Source organism: Periplaneta americana, chromosome 16, assembly GCF_040183065.1.
Source record: "Periplaneta americana isolate PAMFEO1 chromosome 16, P.americana_PAMFEO1_priV1, whole genome shotgun sequence".
Lineage (NCBI taxonomy): Eukaryota > Metazoa > Arthropoda > Insecta > Blattodea > Blattidae > Periplaneta > Periplaneta americana.
Window position 1 is genome coordinate 162,924,102 of NC_091132.1, and position 20,395 is coordinate 162,944,496.

The window sequence follows — 20,395 nt, forward strand, 5'->3', positions numbered from 1 at the left end:
CATCATGTAAACCTAATTATAAAAATGAGTCAGTAGTAAAATTCCTAGCATTTCTGATATGATACTCTATATTTAATAATACATGGACATCATTTTATTTTCCTAGCATTTCTAATAATAGCCTGGCTATATCCTTGGGTTAACAATTGGGAACCGGAAACAGCATTTGCCACCTGCTTCCACGAATGCAGTTCGATGATACTGGCATAAAATACAAGCAAATCACTTTACTAGGTATAGGACGAAAGAAAAGTATTTCACCCATTTACGTAAACTAGGAAATTTCGCGATTTTGTATTTGTGATTTTCATTGGGTTTTTCTTTAATCAAAATATAGTACAGTATTAACAATAAGGGTTTTTTTCTCATGAACTGAGCTATCCATTCGGACGCATTCATTATACAGTGTACATTATACTAACTACAACAATTTAGCATACTATAAAGAGAGTGGATTAAATGAAAAATAAACATAATATGGATATTTAGACACATTTTTGAAAATGGTGGCAGTTCATTTGCATAGAGGCTTTAGCTCTTTCCTGCATATTATTCCACTATAAACTATTGTATCTAATTCCAATTACCAGTTTCGTCCTTCGTACTAGTAACTCATGTTGAAATAATTCTGTACCTACTCTATAAAAGAGTACCTTAAGTACTGTAAATTCAAACTTCACTTCTGCCCGATGTCAAAAGATAAAATTACTCAGACATGCTCAGTACTGTCCGTCCAAATGGTTCTGTCGCAGTATCGTAGACAGGAGGGGGTGAATCGCATGACAGTTCATTACCTAACGAGGCCCTTTAATTTTACTTATTTTAAACAGTTGTATAATATTACGTAGACGTCCAATTCCTAACAGAAATTAATGTTTTCAGAAAATAGATAAGACAGTCCAACCACTAGCCTTTACAGAGGGGCGAGCAGAAGTGGGTAGGGAGGAAACCGGGATGCGACGTAGGCAAGCGGACGACAGTACCTGTGCGAAAATATAATTCAATATTGAAAACTCTTTCGTCACTGGAAAAGGCGAACATGTTTGTGGAACATACTATACTCACTAACTCAGTACTGTTTACTATGACTGTAAGACGACTTGACTGCACACGCAGCCTTGGTTCTGTGTGGGATTGGAATTTTACTAGTAGAGGGGTTGGGAGTGAAGCACATTCAAAAACTAAGGTACAATATAAATTGAAGTAAAAATAAAATAATGCCCCTGTATAATACGACAATGTTGAATCAATTTTACAACCATAAGATTATTTACAGTACATTTTCATGGCTCATAAGTTGGGTGCAGAAGGATAGAGGGAGCAACAAGCAATTACGGCCCCATGTAGTATTTTGTACCTGAATCGGCAAAATTAGTACCAAGAGGGGTGGGGATCTTATGATAGTTACCAATTTGGTCCCAGCTTGGACTTTGAGGAATGTGGTCTCTTATGTTAATGGCTGTGACATACTTAAAATAAGCACTACTGGTATATCTGCATATTAATAGTAAACTACTTACATCAACTTCAGACTTCACCATAGGAAAGGTAATAGGCACTGAAATGTGTTCTACTTTTATCTCTGATTTGAGATCACAGCAGTGGTCCACGCATTCCATCTTCATACCCATCACTTCCAGATTCGATAAATTGCCTTCCTACAGAAAATAAAGTCATCTTGGATAAAATTATTTAGCTATTTTAAAGTTCAATTGATGTGTAATAACTTACAATCTAGTTCTGCTTGGCAATCACTGACTAACTCTTTCAACACAGACAACAAATTAAAGAAGAATACAGAAGGCAGAATAGGAACTAGATCATAAGAGACACAGGTAACGTCTGATAATAAGCGAGGTGTTCCTTCCAAAAGTAAATTACATAGTTACTGCAATAATATGTGTAACAGAAGCTGAATTGATAGAAAGATTTATTGATATTAGTTCACAAAAGTACCAAACTTAATAATTTAACAAAAAAATCTATATACAAAAGTAGTTATACATAATAAATATAAAATATCGTAAACTACTTAATTTATCGCAAATCTCAATAATTTATTGGTTCAAACTCGCACTTACGTCTGGTTTTAGTGCATGCTTAAACCAATCGTGATAACCATTAAAACTTTAAACCTTATTTATCTGCTCCTTTTCACAATTTACTACCATGAATATTTTTAATACTTTTTAAATTTTAACTCTACAATAAACAAGTGCAAATTAATCTTTCCTGTTGCTCTATTTATCCAATATTTATGTTTAATGTTTAGGTCCTATTTTACATAATAACTTATCATTTCAAATAGGGGACAGACGTCGACATACTGTAAGTCATGAGCCTGAAATAGCTGAATCGGTACATTCCATATGTAGCTTAATCTTTACTCTTGCAATATTTTCTTGTCAGCGGAATCGTTTGCGTAACTTCAATGAAGACTACCGCATACATGTTTCAACACAAACTTGACAAGTTGCTTACATAATCAACATCAATTTAGTTTCATTATTGTATCGTATGCACTCATTTTCGATTCATTGCTATTAACAATAACAATAACAAACAAAACTGCCTCCCATTGGAGGTAGCCCAGAAGGACTCAGTATACTCTCCTACATGAATTTTGCAATATTGAATGTTTACATAAATTTTGTAGAAAGAAAATTAAAATAAACATATATGAATAGAAAGTGAATAAAAAAAATTAAACAGAGTGAATATGATGACTCAGAATTTGGCAAGAGCGTTTCAAAACTGAAGTTATGATGTCAGCAGTAAGTGTCTGTGGTAGTTCAAAAGTCTTCCTGAAGCTTTCAAAGAACTTGGGAATCACACCACGAGCTCCAATAAGAAGACCAATCACCTCAATGTCTTCAAGCTGGTATTTTGCTTTGAAGTAATCAACTGTTGGCAGATAAATGTTGATCTTTTCTTTATTGACATCCTCCGGCTGGCTACTCCCTGTTTCAATCCTTATGGTAGGATCAATTATATATCCTTTCTTGGTAGTCTGGGAATACGCTATGATGTCAATACATCTAGAGGAGCCATTAGTAGCAAGGCAAAAGACTTCCTCTTCTACTGTCCAAGACTTTTTTCTTAAAGCAGTTGCAATTAAGGATCGAACATGATGGTGTCTGGCATTTCGGAGGAGTAAACCTCTGTTACACTGACCTTGGACGTGGGCATTCTTATTGAATTTAAAATATAGGAGTTAACCAATTTATAAAGTCACATTATCTTCTGAACTTTTAATAATTAATATAGCTATCGGAATACATTAATAACTTCATTAATTCTCTGTTTTCAATATTTTTTTATTATTATTTTAAAACCTAGACGTTATTCTATCTTATTTTCAAAAACTGTCTTTTTTTTTTTATTGGGTTATTTTACGACGCTGTATCAACATCTAGGTTATTTAGCGTCTGAATGATATGAAGGTGATAATGCCGGTGAAATGAGTCCGAGGTCCAGCACCGAAAGTTACCCAGCATTTGCTCGTATTGGGTTGAGGGAAAACCCCGGAGAAAACCTCAACCAGGTAACTTGCCCCGACCGGGATTCGAACCCAGGCCACCTGGTTTCGCGGCCAGACGCGCTGACTGACTGTCTTCTTATCTTATTTAGTTAATAATTAGATTTTCTAATTTTAGGAAAATTTAATCTTTGCTGATGCCTATCTCTTAGTAGGTAGTTTCGTTCAGTATCTATATCCTTGATTGAATTTACTTTATTTCTGCGATAGTTTCTATTTGTCATTTTACCTCTTGCCTTCCTACAGAAAATAGTCATCTTGGATAAAATTATTTAGCTATTTTAAAGTTCAATTGATGTGTAGTAACTTACAATCTAGTTCTGAATGGCAATCATTGGCTAACTCTTTCAACATAGACAACAAATTAAGGAAGAGTACAGAAGGCAGAATAGAAACTAAATCATAAGAGGCACAGGTAACGTCCGATAATAGGCGAGGTGTTCCTTCAGAAAATAATTTACATAGGTACTACAATAATATGTGTTACAGAAGTTGATTTATATCCTATACAATCTGTGTCAATGTTTTTCCAAGAAGAATATTTGATTACTAAGGACAATACCGAAGTGGAATTATGTGTACTTGTGGGAGGGAATTATCACTCACAATATATCACAGATTGTTTTAAATATTCTACAGAGACAAATGTAACTACAGCAACCTTACAGTATTTCACCATTAACAGCTACTTGGAAGAAATTCCTAATACTATCATCGTGTAAGAGCTAACTACTAGAATAGTACCACTTTACCCACAGAAGAGGTGAAAGATCCTACGGCGTAGCACTCTAATTTAGTCTACTGAATATAAAGTGTAAAATGTAATATTTTTCTTGCATGGTCAAACAAACAAATAAACAAAATACATAGTGTGTCTTTTCAGTTTACCTCTGATAAAGTGTTATTCTCCCTTATTTCGTATGTGTCACCCTGTGGTTGTAAGTCCAATGGATCAGCGTTAGGTTCCATCTTGATAACATCCATCAGAACTAAAAAAAAAAAGGTTGGATAACCGGCAGTGGTTGACACAAAATGAGCTGTGATGAAAAACTTATTTCAATTCGCTATCACACAATTAATATACATGTCTAAAGATTTCGGTAAGTAGGCTAATAATGACGTTACATAGTAATATGAACATATTTAGTAATGTGTAATTTTGACGAAAGATCAACTACATTTATTTTATGTAGCTACAGACAATGTACTTGAAATATATTAACGTTTCTATAATATGGTACTGACTTTACCATTGTTTTTGGCTAAATTAAATGGCTCTGTTAATGTATTCTTGTTATTCCCATATTACATATTGGGATAACTTTGTACCGTCAGTCTAACATTGTACCTGTTCCCAATTTTATACAAGATGTAATTTCACATATCCTAAGTGTGATAGGGCCAAAATCTTTGGATCTTATTACCTAAGATCTCTATGCCTTGCTTTCTATCTATTATGTCCGGTTCCTAAACAATATCTAAGGCTGCAAGTGGTAAATATTACATTCTGTTTATAGTAGCTGGTTTATATATGTATATAATTTTATGTTACCATTACAATTATTATAAATGTTAATGCTCATCCTCTCTTCTTTAAAATACAATAATAACCTAGTTGACATACATAATTCCATGTCCTGCAAAAATCATAAAATTAATTCGACAGTGCTGTTTCGGCTCGATTTCAGGGTTACTTTGTGCCAACAAATAAAAACCAATAATGTTAGTCATATGACTTATTTTAATGGAAAATATTATGGTAATTACTTGGCACTATATGATATGATTTTTTTTATGTCAACATTTACAACCATGTAATGTGGACCTCACAATTTTTGTATCCTGTGCCACAATTACATTCGTTACAGATATACCTTTTCTAGACGCTCTTATACTTGACTTTCGACCCGATTTAAATTGATCAGTATTCACACATTAAATCCTAACAACTTATTTAGATCATTCAAAATTGATACTTTTACGACTCTTTTCTTGATTTTCAGTTCACTTATATCGCACACACACTGTTTCTAATAATACTTGTTACTAAAACGTACAGTACCATTGTCCAATAAGTTCGTTATTATGTCTGTTTCTTGTGTACTTTTCTTTTTCAGATTGCACTAATTTTCTACATGTTATACTTCACTATCCTAGCTAGCCTCCTCCGCCATACTCATCATCTATTTTCAATATCTCTATCGCTTTTCTTAATTCCTATTACAGTTCTCTAATTCATTCACAATTGACACTCTATCACTCTGTTCTTGATTTTCAGTTCACTTAGACTATATCGAGGACACACTGTTTCTAATAATACTTGTTACTAAATCATATTATACCATTGTCAATACGCTCGATTTATGTCTGTTTCATGCGTATCTTTCATATTCCGATCTCACTATTTACACTATATTATTATTAACAATGTGAACGTTCTCGCCGAATCTTGGCATCTTCAGATGTAATTAGTTTACATCTTATGAAAACATTGGAATACATATTAAAATGTGTTAAATAATGTAAGCAATGTTGCAATTAAAAGTTAAAAACATGAAAAAGATAAAAAAACAATGATACATATGAAGTCACTACATATTTCATATACAGTAATTATGCATACTTAACTAAAACCAGAGCACATGTGCGGGGAATATTATGTCTTTTTATTTGCTGATATTTGAGTTATTGGAACTTATAAAAGATGAATTCTAAATTACTTTGTACCGCTACAAAGTTTGTAAGCATAAGCAATTAAATTTGATTATTAATAAATTTAATCAATTTGTTTATTAAATAACATGAGTTAGTTATTACATGAAATTAATATAAAATGTAACTATTAGATCTACTACAGGAACATTTTAAATTTTCATTGAAGAATTAAGTTAATTTTCTTTTTACTAAGTCTCACATAGTTTGCGCTTTAATGAAATTTCTTTGACCTTGTTTATTTAAGTACTATTCTAATTTTTACACTCGTCTTCAATTTCCACAATGTGTTGAAATTTTTAGATGGCAAGATGTTAAAAGGGTTCCCCAAAGCGAAGATAGTGTGCAATAACTGCAAGGTATTCCAGAAAACGCTACAGGAAGGACTAAAGAATATAAACACTAAAAAACTTTGTGAATGAGAAGCTTCATGTTTGTGTTCCATCCCAAGGCAAACAACATGAATAAATTGCAAAATTAACACACAAATACGTTTTCACCGAGAATGTTGTTTCTCCGTGCTATGATGACATTGTAATGGTCTTAAGCAGAGCCTTCTTCAGTTACAAGCCGGAGCATGGGTAGGTTTGGCAACTCTGAGTGGAGGCAGGAGATTCTAAAGTGGTATTGATATAATTGTGCTTGCTCATTGCTTTCGTTGTACGTAACGTGTATTTTTTCAATATTACTTTATGCACAAAGGTAAGATCAAGATTCAGAATAGTGATGTAAATTATTATGGATTCGAAAATAGTGTTTTATTGCAATCAATTAGCTATACTTCAGAATACGGCGTAAGTAGGCTACTTACATACAAAGACTTCCACTTAAAATAATTACAAAAAAAAATATTTTTATTGATAGTACAAATGTAAATAAATAAAAAAGATATTCCTTGCACCGAAAATAATAAAATCAATAATGCAATAAAGACTTAAGTTTCTACGCAGTATTCATAAGTTCCATTCACTTAACAAATTTGTGGCTAGCAAATTGACAATGTTTTGCGACTTTATGGTGTTTCACCTGTAACGTGAAAGGTTTACGATACATTTTAATATTATCTTATGCGATTATCCATCGTGCTTTTCTATAAATACTGTATTTCAGATGCCCAGGAAGCCAGTTTTAGTTTGAACCTGGCCAGTCACTGTAAGGTTCCTGTTATCCTAAATTATTTGTTATAAACTTTTTAAGATATAACTACTGCAAACAAGCTAAGAATGTAAATTATGCAAATAAAATAAAAAGGTAAATAGAGGAAACTATTGACATATAATAAAATATGAGTACGTAAATACAGTTAGGTCAAATATACAGATCTATGAAAACATGAAGAAACATACCTTCAACATAATACGTAACAAAACACATCATTATCTATTAAGTATGTGCCAATTAGCGTAAACTCAGTGAACTTTAAATCCTGTAAATACGAAGTGAAAAGAAACATATTTATAACTAATTTATTACAAAAGAAATAATATTAATCAACAAACTTTGAAAAGAACAAATGCATCCACAAATTATAGGTAGTTCTGACGAATAACAGGCATTCCGAATCTTCAACAAAACTGCAACATTTATGGGATCACAAAACAGCTGTTTACAATGAACTTGAAACTCAACGGCGTAACTTTATTGATATATTAATATTCAGGGAGAAAAATTCGCTCCGGCGCCGGGAATCGAACCCGGGTCCTTGGTTCTAAGTACCAAGCGCTCTGACCACTGAGCTACGCCGAATCCGATCCACAGCACCGGACCGAACCTTCCTCCCCGAATGTTTCCCTTTTGGCCTGACTCCAAGTTAGGCATATATGTTGACGTATATGTCCAATGTCAACTGCCATTATATTAGGAGCGCACTCAGTTGAGTGACTTGTTTGGCCGGGATTCCGCAGTTAAGTGCACAGTAATCTGTACAGAAATATGCACTGCCAGCTATGAGAGCGCTTGGTACGTAGAACCAAGGACCCGGGTTCGATCCCCGGCGCCGGAGCGAATTTTTCTCCCTGAATATCAATTGTCAATATTACAGATATTATTCTGTAGGACAAATTAATAAAAATATCTTTATTGATATAGCAGGTGAGACCCAACAATTTGGCTAGAATTCTGATACACCACAAACCACAAATAAGACTATAAAAATGTAGTTTATATAATATTTAATATTTAGAAAATTGTCAATTATTTTGTCATTATTAATAACTGTAAAAATTGGCAAAGACTGCAACCATATTTTCATTTATTGCCTTGTTTTTCTCGCCAATACGCACTTAGTTTATAATACATCAACAATTAACGTTTGGTACAACCGCGAACATAATTCCATCGACACACACTTATATTGTAACATTAATTTACATTGAAAATCGGCATTAGCACAAACACGTGTTCTGTGTGGTAGGCCTACGGTTGACAGTTAATGACAGTGTTGCCGACGTATGGCTCCCGCTTGTAACTGAAGAAGGCTCTGTCTTAAGTAAAGGATCACTGTCTGGAAGATCTACAGTCAATGGCATTGAACTGCATGGTCCCATCTCCAAATACAAAAACAGTGGAAACGTCAAGAAGGGAAGGCAAATCATGTTGCATGACCAGTTTGAAATAACAAAGGAAGTTAATAAGTTAGCAAATAAAAAGGGCACATATGAACTGAATAGGTTAAGATTGTGAAGAATTTGATTAGCGAATTAAAAATAACTAATATCAAACATTTGTGTAGGCAATAAACACATAAAAATAGTGTTTATATTTTCTTTTGTAGTGCTAGTATAGTGTAGGCCTATTGCTATATATTGTAAATATTCTATGTTTTGCAATAAACTTTTTTTTCGTGACTTCATATAAAATAAACTTGTATGGTCAAATTTACCTTGAATTTGAAGGGGAATATAGAGAAACTAATTTAATAGGAAAACACTCACGTGGTACAGTTTTCCCAATTAGTCCTGTATAGTCGGAGGCACCGATTTTGGCAGATGACCTCGAAGACATTTCCAGTAGGCGAGCCAGTATTGTTTGTGTAAGCTGCGAGAATGAGATGCGATAACATTCTGAGTCGTTCATATTTTCATAACAGCAGCTCATATCAATTATCCTTATTATGAAACACACCACGGTACAGTCCTACTCAAAGAATACCTTTAATAAATGTAAATGACTTCCGTTCGCAATGATTTTACAATATGTCTCCTACATTTTCTAAATTAAATTAATTCTTAATTAAAAGGAAAAAGCATTGCATTGCGCATATATATATATATATATATATATATATATATATATATATAATCCTACCCTTACCAGATCAATATACAAGATTTGTCCAGTAATATTCTAGGGATCTTCTACTGGTGGTACAATTCAAGTTAATAAAATTAAGATTCTTCTTAATAATCGAAATATAATTTGGTTAATTGGGTAAAATTGCATGCTGCGGAAGTTAGATTTATATAAGAGTATAATAAATAGGATTGTAATGGATATTACAAGGGCAATAATTTCTTCACACGCACATTGTGAATAGAACAGAGAAGAAAGCATTTTAAAATATTCGAAATCGTACAAAATATCGGAGAAACAAATTTTCCCTGCACAAATTGCACCAATTGAAAAACATAATTACCATTCACAATAAATACTGTACTTTATGGATTCTAAAAAGTTATTTATTAATCTAGAGGTATTGGCTGATGACTATACTCAATTCCAGCAAAACATTCATTCAGAATATGTACAAATTACACTTTGGATTTTACTAAATGTATAGGCCTACTATCAAAAGGTGTTACATACCCCCTTAAATACTGTGCATGTGTTACCTGTGCGATATCCGATGTTTAATTTTTAAAAATATAATTCATAGTACTGAAACTGCCATATTGAATTCGCACAAATTGTATTATTCGTAATTTTCATCTCGAAAACCCCTAAGATATCTAATTTAATTTTTCACCCATTTTTGTCCCACTCCACCACTTTAGGGACAAAGTCGGACTAAATAATACCTTATTCGTATTCTGTGCTCGCAAAGATCCCCAGATATTGACTTTCATCGAGATCGGATGACATGAGATTTCTCACTCCCTTCTGCCTTTTCATCAGTACCGTACCTTAGGATATGGTATTTAAAAAATCTAAGAATGTTTAACCAATATTGTAGAGAGTAACCTTCATTTTAAATTTTACGTCTCTAGTTAAATATAGTTTAGTGAATTTTTAAAATCGTCGACTTCTTTCTCTCTCCTCTCTGCTCGGAAGTAAAAAAACCTGAACTTATTTCAAGGGAGTAGCCTACATGAAATTGAATTTTTTTACTTTCCTTTTACATTTTAGAAACAATTCTGAGAGATGAGATGAATAGTCTAACCCAATTTTATGAGTGAATCTTTGTTTTAAATTTAAAGGCTGCACGTCTGCTGGTTAAAAAAAATAAATCGATATAATTATTTTGATCATTACTGCTTCCCATTTTCCATCCCTTAATGTTCGTATTTCGTAAAACTCAGTCGTATCTATTGACTAAGGATTAACATATTTCCATCTACATATATATTTCCATATCCTATAATAGATTATATTTCCATTTCGTACAATATTCTGGTCACGAGACATAATCATATACTTTGTCTTTTCGGGATTTACTACCAAATCTATCGCTTTATTTGCTTCAAGTAAAATTTCCGTGTTTTCCCTAATCATTTGTGGAGTTTTCCTAACATATTCACGTCGTCCGCATAGACAAAAAGCTGATGTAACCCGTTCAATTCCAAACCCTCTCTGTTATCCTGAACTTTCCTAATGGCATATTCTAGAGCGAAGTTAAAAAGTAAAGGTGATAGTGCATCTCCCTGCTTTAGCCCACAGTGAATTGGAAAAGCATCAGATAGAAACTGGCCTATAAGGACTCTGCTGTAAGTTTCATTGAGACACATTTCAATTAATCGAACAAGTTTCTTGGGAATACCAAAGACACATATAGACTACTGTATTATTTGTATAGTTTTTGAAGGTGACTGTCCAGAGTGCACAAAAGCTCGGGCGTGCATGTTTACTCTTATGTCCTACCCATTCCACTGCGACAGAGATAACAGCCGATCTTGCAGAGGTGAGGGACTCGCTCTCCAGATCACAGTAAGAAAATCCATCTGCCAAAATCCCTGGCGCGACCTATAACTCTCTACCATCATTTAATGTCAAATTTCACCTTTTTAAAATATGATTCTTGATTCAACCCATAAAATATGTAGTTTTCTTAAATAATTTACTTTTAAATAACAATTTCAAAAGACATTACTGTAGGTAGGCTACAATAAGTATAAACATATTATAGAAGTGGTACAAAGTTACATCAAATGACTGTAGCTATTAAAATGTATATAGCCTACTTACCTCTTTATTATAATTGCAAGCGCGCTTACACGTCTTTTTGTTTATAATTTCAATACTTAAACCTAATAACCACACTTCAACAATGTCCAATATTCTGTCTCGTTTCAAAACTGGAAGATAGAGTTAATTGGAGTCGAACGTTTTCACGTAACATTTAATTGCATTCGAACCCTTTCACACAGGACTACTGATATGCTACAAAATGAATATAAGACGTTGGATTCAACTGCAGTCACGCTAGAATCAGAAATCTTGTAACGCAAGAAAATAGATATTTTAAGAATATAAGACTTTTCGTGAAACAATGCATATATTTTAGCCTATACCATAGATTATGTTACTGTAACTGTTATAGGAGTACTCGTACACTAAGTTACTATAGCCTGAGCAATGTTTTGAACGTTCATTGGTAAAGGTTACGTAGTTATACACTGGTGGCCATAATTCTGGAAACTTTTTGTTTTTGTACTGAATTATTATAACATCTGCATTGATTCACAGATTTATACAATTGAAAATGTTACTCGTGACTGATTCGTTAATTATGGGGTTATAATAAAGGTATTATATTAAATCCTGAATATTTTAACAATAAATAATCATTTCTATGTGGGAAATTATGTTCTTGTCGTTTAGAAGAGTTCCTTTGATCTTTCAATGCTAATCGACAAATCTGCCTCACATCTCTTGGACTTACTTTAGGTTTTCTACCAGTCCTAAGTGTTCCTTTACAAGATTTTGTGGATTTCTACTTCTGCAATACCTTTTGGATGCCAGATACTGTAGCACCATTACCAAGTTTTCTTGCAATTTCCTTGAATGTAATCCTTCTTCTCGAAGAGTGACTGCCCTAGAAGGTGTCCAGTCCTTTCGTGGATCCATTGTGATAAAATGATCAATAAAATTTGTTGTAAAGCATCAGATGTTAACCTAACGAAATCTTAAGTCAGACTAATGATAGAAACACACTAATAATGTCCACATTTTATGCTAACAGTGCTCAACAATGCTTCTACCGATGAACAATAATCTTAAAATAAAAAATGGACCAGTTTTTATTACAGTAAATAATTGGAAATTATAATGAAATCTGAAATTAATATTTAGATCTTTAACGACAAGAACATGACTTCCCACATAGTAATGATTATTTATTGTTAAAATATTCAGGATTTAATATAATACCTTTATTACAACCCCATAATTTACGAAACAGTCATGAGTAACATTTTCAATTGTATAAATCTGTGAATCAATGCAGATGTTATAATAATTCAGAACAAAAAAAAAAGTTTCCAGAATTATGGCCATCAGTATATTCTGGTATTAGCGTAATTCAACCAGACCCACTTGAAATATTGAAAAACGAATGCAGTAAAATCTAACACGGCTACCACTGCTCTGGAGATAATAAGAGATAGGGTTCGTTGGTGCACGGCCTTCTGGATTTTAATATTTGTTAAATTTAATAAGAGAAAGTTGCTATTTGTTGTTTACTTATTTATTATGCTAATGGCCAGTTTTTCCAAGTAATGTTTAATTTGGCTTAACAAATGTTAAATCAACAGCTGGTTTATTTTAAACGTTTTGTTAAGATGTTTTCCATTTTTCCAACATACTTTTGTTTAAAATAACCAACACTTAACTTTAACCCTAGATCATATATGTAACAGATATGTCGGGGTTATAGGCTTTGAGGTTAACAACTTTTGTCAGGTTTACTACGCTGCCATCTAGTTGTTACATAAGGAGTCACGTCATAATACCCATTTGAATTGCATTAGCGACTGTGCTGCCATCTCGAGTTCGTTTACGGCGGACGGGTGGCGATCCTGGCGGTTGTTCTCTTCAAAGTGCTGCCGATTTTAACGTAGCAAGGAGTTATCTGTTACATATATGATCTAGGCTTTAACTGTTTTTAATACTATTCTAACTACTCAACAGCAGTTGGTAATAATTTTGCATATATAAGACAACTTCTTATTGGCTGATATTATTATTATTTAAATTCTGTACTGTAGAGTAAGTCATGAAACATGTGTAAAATCGTAACCTGTTACAGTAGCCATGATTCATACAATACAGAGCGTTGATAAATGAAAGTTGCATTGACTACTATTGAATAATAATAATTATTATCAGTATGGTTATATTTTATAATGTTAAATATGAATTTCTGTTTAGAAAAATCTCAGCTTTATGACCACCAGGTGACAATAATTACACGAATGTGTGTAGTCAACTGTACACAAAACCCCGAAGAGAATTCCGTATCATGTAAAATTCTCTAATTCAGGTCCATTTAGCCTATAAATTATATGTAATTTCGTCCTAAAGAAGCAATTGCTGCTGAAACATTTTATTATTTACTGACTGCGTATTTTGAAGTACTATTGACATCGGCTAAGGCTGAAGAGCCAGTAACATAGAATCTAGAGTTAATAGTAACTGGTGAATTGGAACAAATGGCCTATTTCTGTTTGTAGGATATTCAAATCTGACTTCAATTTCTTGCCGCGTTGAGATCGCACATTTCCTCAATACTAAATGAATAATAGCTCAGCATCGAAATAAGCGTCAGTATGATAATCAGTTGACTTATAAAGATTATCTTCCCTATATTAATATTCCAAAATAGCTTTTAAATTATAATATTACCAGTCTTATGGCCGGTTTCACAAAGCTTCATTAAGGTTTTAATTATTCATTAATTTATTTACTGGTTCAGTAAATCATTTTTATATCTCACCAAGCATCTTTAGCCTAAGGAACCAGTAAAACTATCATTAAATTTAGTGACAGAAATTTCAGTCTTTAAATTTTTAATTATTCATTAGTTGCAATATAAAATGCGGAACGTTTCGACGCAGAATTGTTATAAATGGAACTGCTCCAAAATTAAGAGTCAAATAGAGATAATGTTAACCATTTAAAAACCGATCATTTTGAAAATTTGAATGACACAAAAATTCACAAAAGATACCGCGTCAAGAAGATCGTGGTACCGGTACTCAAAATTTTAGAAGAAACTGATCATAGGTTAGAATGTCATAAAAACGGCTGAGACAAAGCTGAAACTAGTCAACTAGGTAACATACAACTGAGTTTTATTTTAAGACAATATGAAAGTGATTATTATAACTACATACCGGTACCTAAGAAATATTAGTAAATTAATACATAATGTGCATTCCAACATAACAAAACTTAATTGGTATATTAACTTTCATTTATTAGAATTATATTATAGCTAGAGATAAGATATGTTTTCACTAGCTTTAAAACAGAAGCGAAAGAGCTGGATTCTTGGAATTTATAATCGTTTTCTTTCCGATGGAAATTTAATTTTTCCAGCAGGATAATCACCGCCATAAACGTTCAAAGACGGTTCACGGAAAAGCATGAAAAAAAGGAGGATTGACAAATACCGAGACATCCCACCTCAAAATCCAGATCAGTTCTGGGATCAAGTTCTGGCTACCTGGGAAGATTTCGCTAAGGACCAGAACTATTTCCGCGATCTGGTGGACTCAATGCCCCGAAGATGCCAGGCAGTGATAGACGCCGGTGGAATGTGGACAATGTATTAGATCCACATGTGTATTTCTTTTATTTTTATTTAATTTGTTTGTTTATCTTTTTATTATTTCGGGAAGAAAATTGATCTCCCAAGAGTTTTTTAAATTCTCCTAGTGGAGCCAGAGCTGCGAAATAATTCGTTTCACTACACAAAATTAAGAAAATGAAGAAAGGTAACATGTATAAAAAAACGTACCACCGAGAATCGAACACGGGCCCCTGGGATGGCAAGCCAACTCGCTACTGACTCTTCTAGCGGAAAGTCATGACGTAACCAGCGCGACGAGGCACATATAGCTGCTCAGCTTGAAGTCTAGGGAGAGCGCACATATAAATGTACTCGTGTAAATATTTTAATGTTCAGTACTAGCTAATGTTTCATTTGGACTGATTTACTGAAGCTTGGTGAAACCGGCCTTTACTCTAAACATTCCTCAAAGAGAAACATAACATGTTATTTTCACAACTTTTGTCTGAACAGCTGTGGTGTTATCCGCCATGTTTAACTGTTTGTTAAATGAGTTAACGGCCTAAAATCCAACGTTTAAAGTTAACAAACGGTTAAGAATCTGTTAAGCCAAACTGGTGTTGAACAAATGGAAAAACTGTATTTAACAAACTGTTGAAGGTTTAACAGTCGTTAAGTGTTCTAACAATACTTGGACAAACCGGTCATAAGAATTGTAACATAAAATATAAATAAACAGAAAAACTTTAGTTCGCCCGTGAAAGAGTAGAAAGAGTAGAATTATGTCAGATATATTTCTGAAAACTAAACCGTGTAACGAAATGGCGGTAAAAGTAAAAAATAATGATATAATGTCTAGGCTTATAATGAAAGTCGAATGACTAATTATATTCAAGACTAAATAAAACCTGTGTTTACTTATACACGTTTAAATCCGTACTCTCTCTTAACTCCCGAGTCATGAGTAGATACGGATTTTTAGGTCAAAATGTAATTTTAGGTGCCTGAAATAGGTTTAAAGTGCAGGAAATAGTCTCTAAAGAATTGAAAATAGGCTCTATGAAAAAATAACGCTTTCAAGTTACATATAAACTAAACAATTATATGTGAAAAATAAGTTTTAGACATAAATTCAGTCACAAACAAACCAAATACGATCAATTTTTACTAAGACTAGTCCGTTAATGTCTACAATTAGCTTCACAATAAATTATTAACCTTTTTCCTACATTTTTAACTGAAAAGCAATTCCGTCTCTCACTCAACACAATTTGTAGCCTATGCTGAAAATGAACGCTCCACATCCACTGGCTGAAGTAACAGAAGTGTGTTTCAGTTTTGATACTAGTTGTATAGGATTGTTATACTATAAATCCATGTTCTTCCCAGCTAGCATATCTGAAGCAGTACACAGGTCCTCCCGCCGTACATTTCTCTGCAGAACTTGCTCCAGATTATCCCCTTTTTCCAACAGAACCAGCGACACATTTCGAATTTTAAAACAAATTTTCGGAATAAAAAAGGGTGTTTTGACCTATTAGAAATAAACATACTTAATAGGTCAAAACATGTTTTGTCGACAAAATAGACATTTTCAGATGCTATTAAACTAGCAATTTTAGACATAGTTTTATATGACACATGTACTTGCAAGTTTTTATGAACTTATCTTTTAAGGACTAAAATAGGCTTTTACCTAAAATCCGAAGTCTAGTCATGAGACAATCTTGGTTTCATTTTTAAAGATCAATATAATTCGACATTTAAAAAAAAATCAATGAAATGAGGAAAAGTGATGAAAAAATTCTGCGAGTTATAGTTAGGGCACAAAATTAATGCAGGCACGGTATACAATACTTCAGGCCTCTGCACATAGCTATATTTTATATCATATTTTTTTCACCCTTATAGTATAGTGTTTACTGTGTAGGCCTACTTACTTCGAAAACATGTCCTACGGTGCCTTTTCCCGCCATTATCATTTACAAATAGCTGAAACACGCATTACAATGATTGAATCCTTCTTCTTGTGTTTCCTCTAAGTCCCAAGAGGTGTCAGGAACTTCACAAAGCACAGAAAAGAAGTTGTAGCTAGAATACAATATACTGAGTAAATGAAACTCAAGAACAGTTTTTATTTCTCGTCAGAAGGATACAAACAATTCAAAACAAAACCGTTGCCAAGGAGAGCTGAATTTCCATAGCCCACTCCGTTTGTATCATGAACATAGACGTAGGCCAGTTATGACTGCTGAACTCAGAGCCCTACAAAGTGATTGATAACGATACCATCTAGTGGCGAATTTGAAACTAAATGCATGTATGAAGTATAGTATACTCTATTCCAGAACCCAGGATGATAAAAGCAAAAATTGCAACCTACCTCTTCCACAACTCTGTGTCCTATCGCACATAATACTGATGTCTGATTTGAGGTCGCTTTAGTCATTTGCTGCCTGTGTGGTGCGGTAAAGTACTGTATTGAAGTTTCAGTTTACATCTTTATTATATATATGGTTCTATTAATATTAGTAGACTTAAATCTGAAGTTGAAACAATTACAAATAATAACTTATTTAATAAATGATAATCCAACTTATTTAATAAATAATAATCCAAGCGTTTAGGACATGCACATCAAATTTGTTTTGAGTTATAACATTACAATTTTGTAAATGTAAACTCACCTCCATTAACTCGTGGCATTTCCGTGATGAAACTAGCGCTGAGTTTGTTCCGATGATTTCTCCATAACACTACCTCATTACCAACTTTAGAAAACAATCACCAACCCTCCCAGCGTACATGTAAAGCACAGTAAAAGCCTATACTAACCTCATCCAATCTGAACAGATTCGTGTACACAAAGCATAACAACAGCCCAAAAATTACCTGTCACAGACTCGTATATGCAGGGCATGGTGTTAGTGTAGACTAGCGTGAAACTTTCGTAATGTAACCAAAATTACTTTACTAATATTATACAGGAGAGAGCTGAAGGTGTGGAAGCGGAGTACGAGGAACAAACACTTGAGCGACAGGCACAGATAAGTTGAATGGAAGTTTAATGAATGAGAGAGACATCATTATTATTACCAAGAAAATTTTAACACGTAAGAAATGTCAACAACAGAAATTCTCAGAAAATGAAATAGACGGTTAAAAATTTCGTGTTGAAGAAATGAAAGCAGAAGAGAAGTGTGGCAACACCATAATTACTGAGTTAGCAGAAAATTTTAGGAATACTAATGACAGAATTATTACAATTCAGATTTCAACTATCTTTGAAGATTAGCGAGAGAAATATATTACGTTCAATATTTATTATAATGGATACTATTACGCACAGGAAGTTTATGTTATGGAGAAATAAATTTCTGTCATTGCTTGATTTTTCTATTATATTATTCAAAATAAAAAAAAATACGTATTATATTTTCCTGTCCCATTTCACATGGAATATCCCACATGCCTTTGCAACTTATCCATATACGTAAAACATATTCCGCAAATATCACATTTCAAACGTAATTCGCCTGTGTGAAGGACTTTTACGTTTTTTTAACTTTCCGATTCAGGATAACTTTTTCGACATACATTGCATTTGGTTTCTTGCCAGTATGTGATTGTTGAGGTGTCCCACTTGTGAAATACAGATTCCATAGACATCGCCTTTCAATGTTTTTAGCCTGTGTGAAGGCTTATGTGTTTAAGTGCACCAATTACCAAAAACACTTTACATACACCCAGCTCCAGAATGGCATTATGCCTGTGAGTATGCATGCATGCATTTACGCTTAAAAATTACGATGCATATGAATGGCGTTTCACCTGTGTGTCTGTGCATGTCTCGTTAATTTTGACGAAGCTGAGAAACGCTTTCCACAAATCTCGCATATGAATGGCCTTTCCCCTGTGTGAATGCGCACATGATGGTTTCGGTGTACCAATTGCGAGAAACCTTTTCCACAAACGTCGCATTTGTATGGCATTTCACCCGTGTGTGAGTATCCATGTCTGGTTAAAGCTATCGATGACGAGAAACACTGTCCACAAATCTCGCATTTAAAAGGCTTTTCGCCTGTGTGAATGCGCACATGCCGCTTATGGTGTACCAATTGAGAGAAACACTTTCCACAAAAGTCGCATTTGTATGGCATTTCACCCGTGTGTGAGCGTGCATGTATGGTTAACGCTGTGGATGCCGAGAAACACTTTCCACACAATTCACATTTGAATGGCTTTTCGCCTGTGTGAATGCGCATATGACGCTTCCGATGCACTAATTGCGAGAAAAACTTTCCACAAACGTCGCATTTGTATGGCATTTCACCTGCGTGTAAACGTGCATGTCTGTTTAAAGCTGTCGATGACGAGAAACACTTTCCACACAATTCGCACTTGAATGGCCTTTCGCCTGTGTGTATGCGTGCATGAATGTTTAGATGTACCATTTGTGAAAAACATTTTCCACACACTTCACATTTGAATGGCTTCTCCCCTGTGTGTATACGTGCATGTCTTTTGATTTCGCGTGATCTGCTGAAAGACTTCCCACACGTATCACAATGAAATGACATCCCGTTTGTATGTAGAACTGAATGTCTCTTTATAGCACTCAACTTCGAGAAACACTTCCCACAGACGTCACATTTGAATGACTTTATTGCGTGTATATCAAAATGAAATTTCAGAGATTGTAGTGTAACAAAAACCTCGTTGCATATATTACACTTGATAGAAATACCGCTTATGTCTCCAATTTCCGAACCCTCTGGCCTGTTGCTGCCACATTTGTCTTCTTCTCGATCAATGTTGGCTTGATCTTGCGACACACCCTTCTCAAGATTATCCACAATGCTGAAATAATTATACAATTTATCGGTCTACACAATAATCAATTTCGTCAGTTAAAAATATTAGGCAAGCTGGACAAAATTCCGGCAGACTGGCGACGCTGATTTAACCTCTCCAGTTGCAAGCGTCGTTAAATAAAAAAAAAACATAACCATTCATGTAAATGTATACGCATGTGTATATTAATTCGTGCATATCTAATTAGAACCGTAAAATTCGAGAAAACACTTTCCAATTACCTCACAATTAAATTGCATTTCGCCTGTTTGATTACGTACATGGTGATTTAAGTGTCCCAGCTGTATAAAGAACTTTGTAAATACATCGCATTTGAATGACCT

General features: G+C 33.8%; 2 protein-coding genes across 4 annotated transcripts in view; both read right to left on the minus strand.

The window, feature by feature from the left end:
- Positions 1-12,459, minus strand: part of LOC138691702 (zinc finger protein 98-like) — a 31,592-nt gene extending 19,133 nt beyond the window's left edge. Inside the window, exons 1-3 of one of the 2 annotated variants that reach the window (XM_069813967.1) lie at positions 11,651-12,459; positions 4,427-4,527; positions 1,521-1,658 (exon numbers count right to left, since the gene is read on the minus strand). In XM_069813967.1, the coding sequence (XP_069670068.1) occupies positions 1,521-1,658; positions 4,427-4,522 (234 nt within the window). In that variant the 5' untranslated portion in view covers positions 4,523-4,527; positions 11,651-12,459. Of the gene's footprint in view, positions 1-1,520; positions 1,659-4,426; positions 4,528-9,183; positions 9,514-11,650 lie in introns of those variants that run through there. The other variant, XM_069813965.1, reaches the window with a different exon arrangement.
- The window catches only part of LOC138691703 (zinc finger protein 723-like), an 88,086-nt gene that overhangs the window by 47,856 nt on the left and 19,835 nt on the right, over positions 1-20,395 (minus strand). Inside the window, exon 5 of one of the 2 annotated variants that reach the window (XM_069813969.1) lies at positions 17,312-20,057. The exons of the other annotated variant lie outside the window; for it this stretch is intronic. Coding sequence (XP_069670070.1) covers positions 19,025-20,057 — 1,033 coding nt within the window. The 3' untranslated portion in view covers positions 17,312-19,024. Of the gene's footprint in view, positions 1-17,311; positions 20,058-20,395 lie in introns of those variants that run through there. 2 annotated transcript variants of the gene reach the window in all.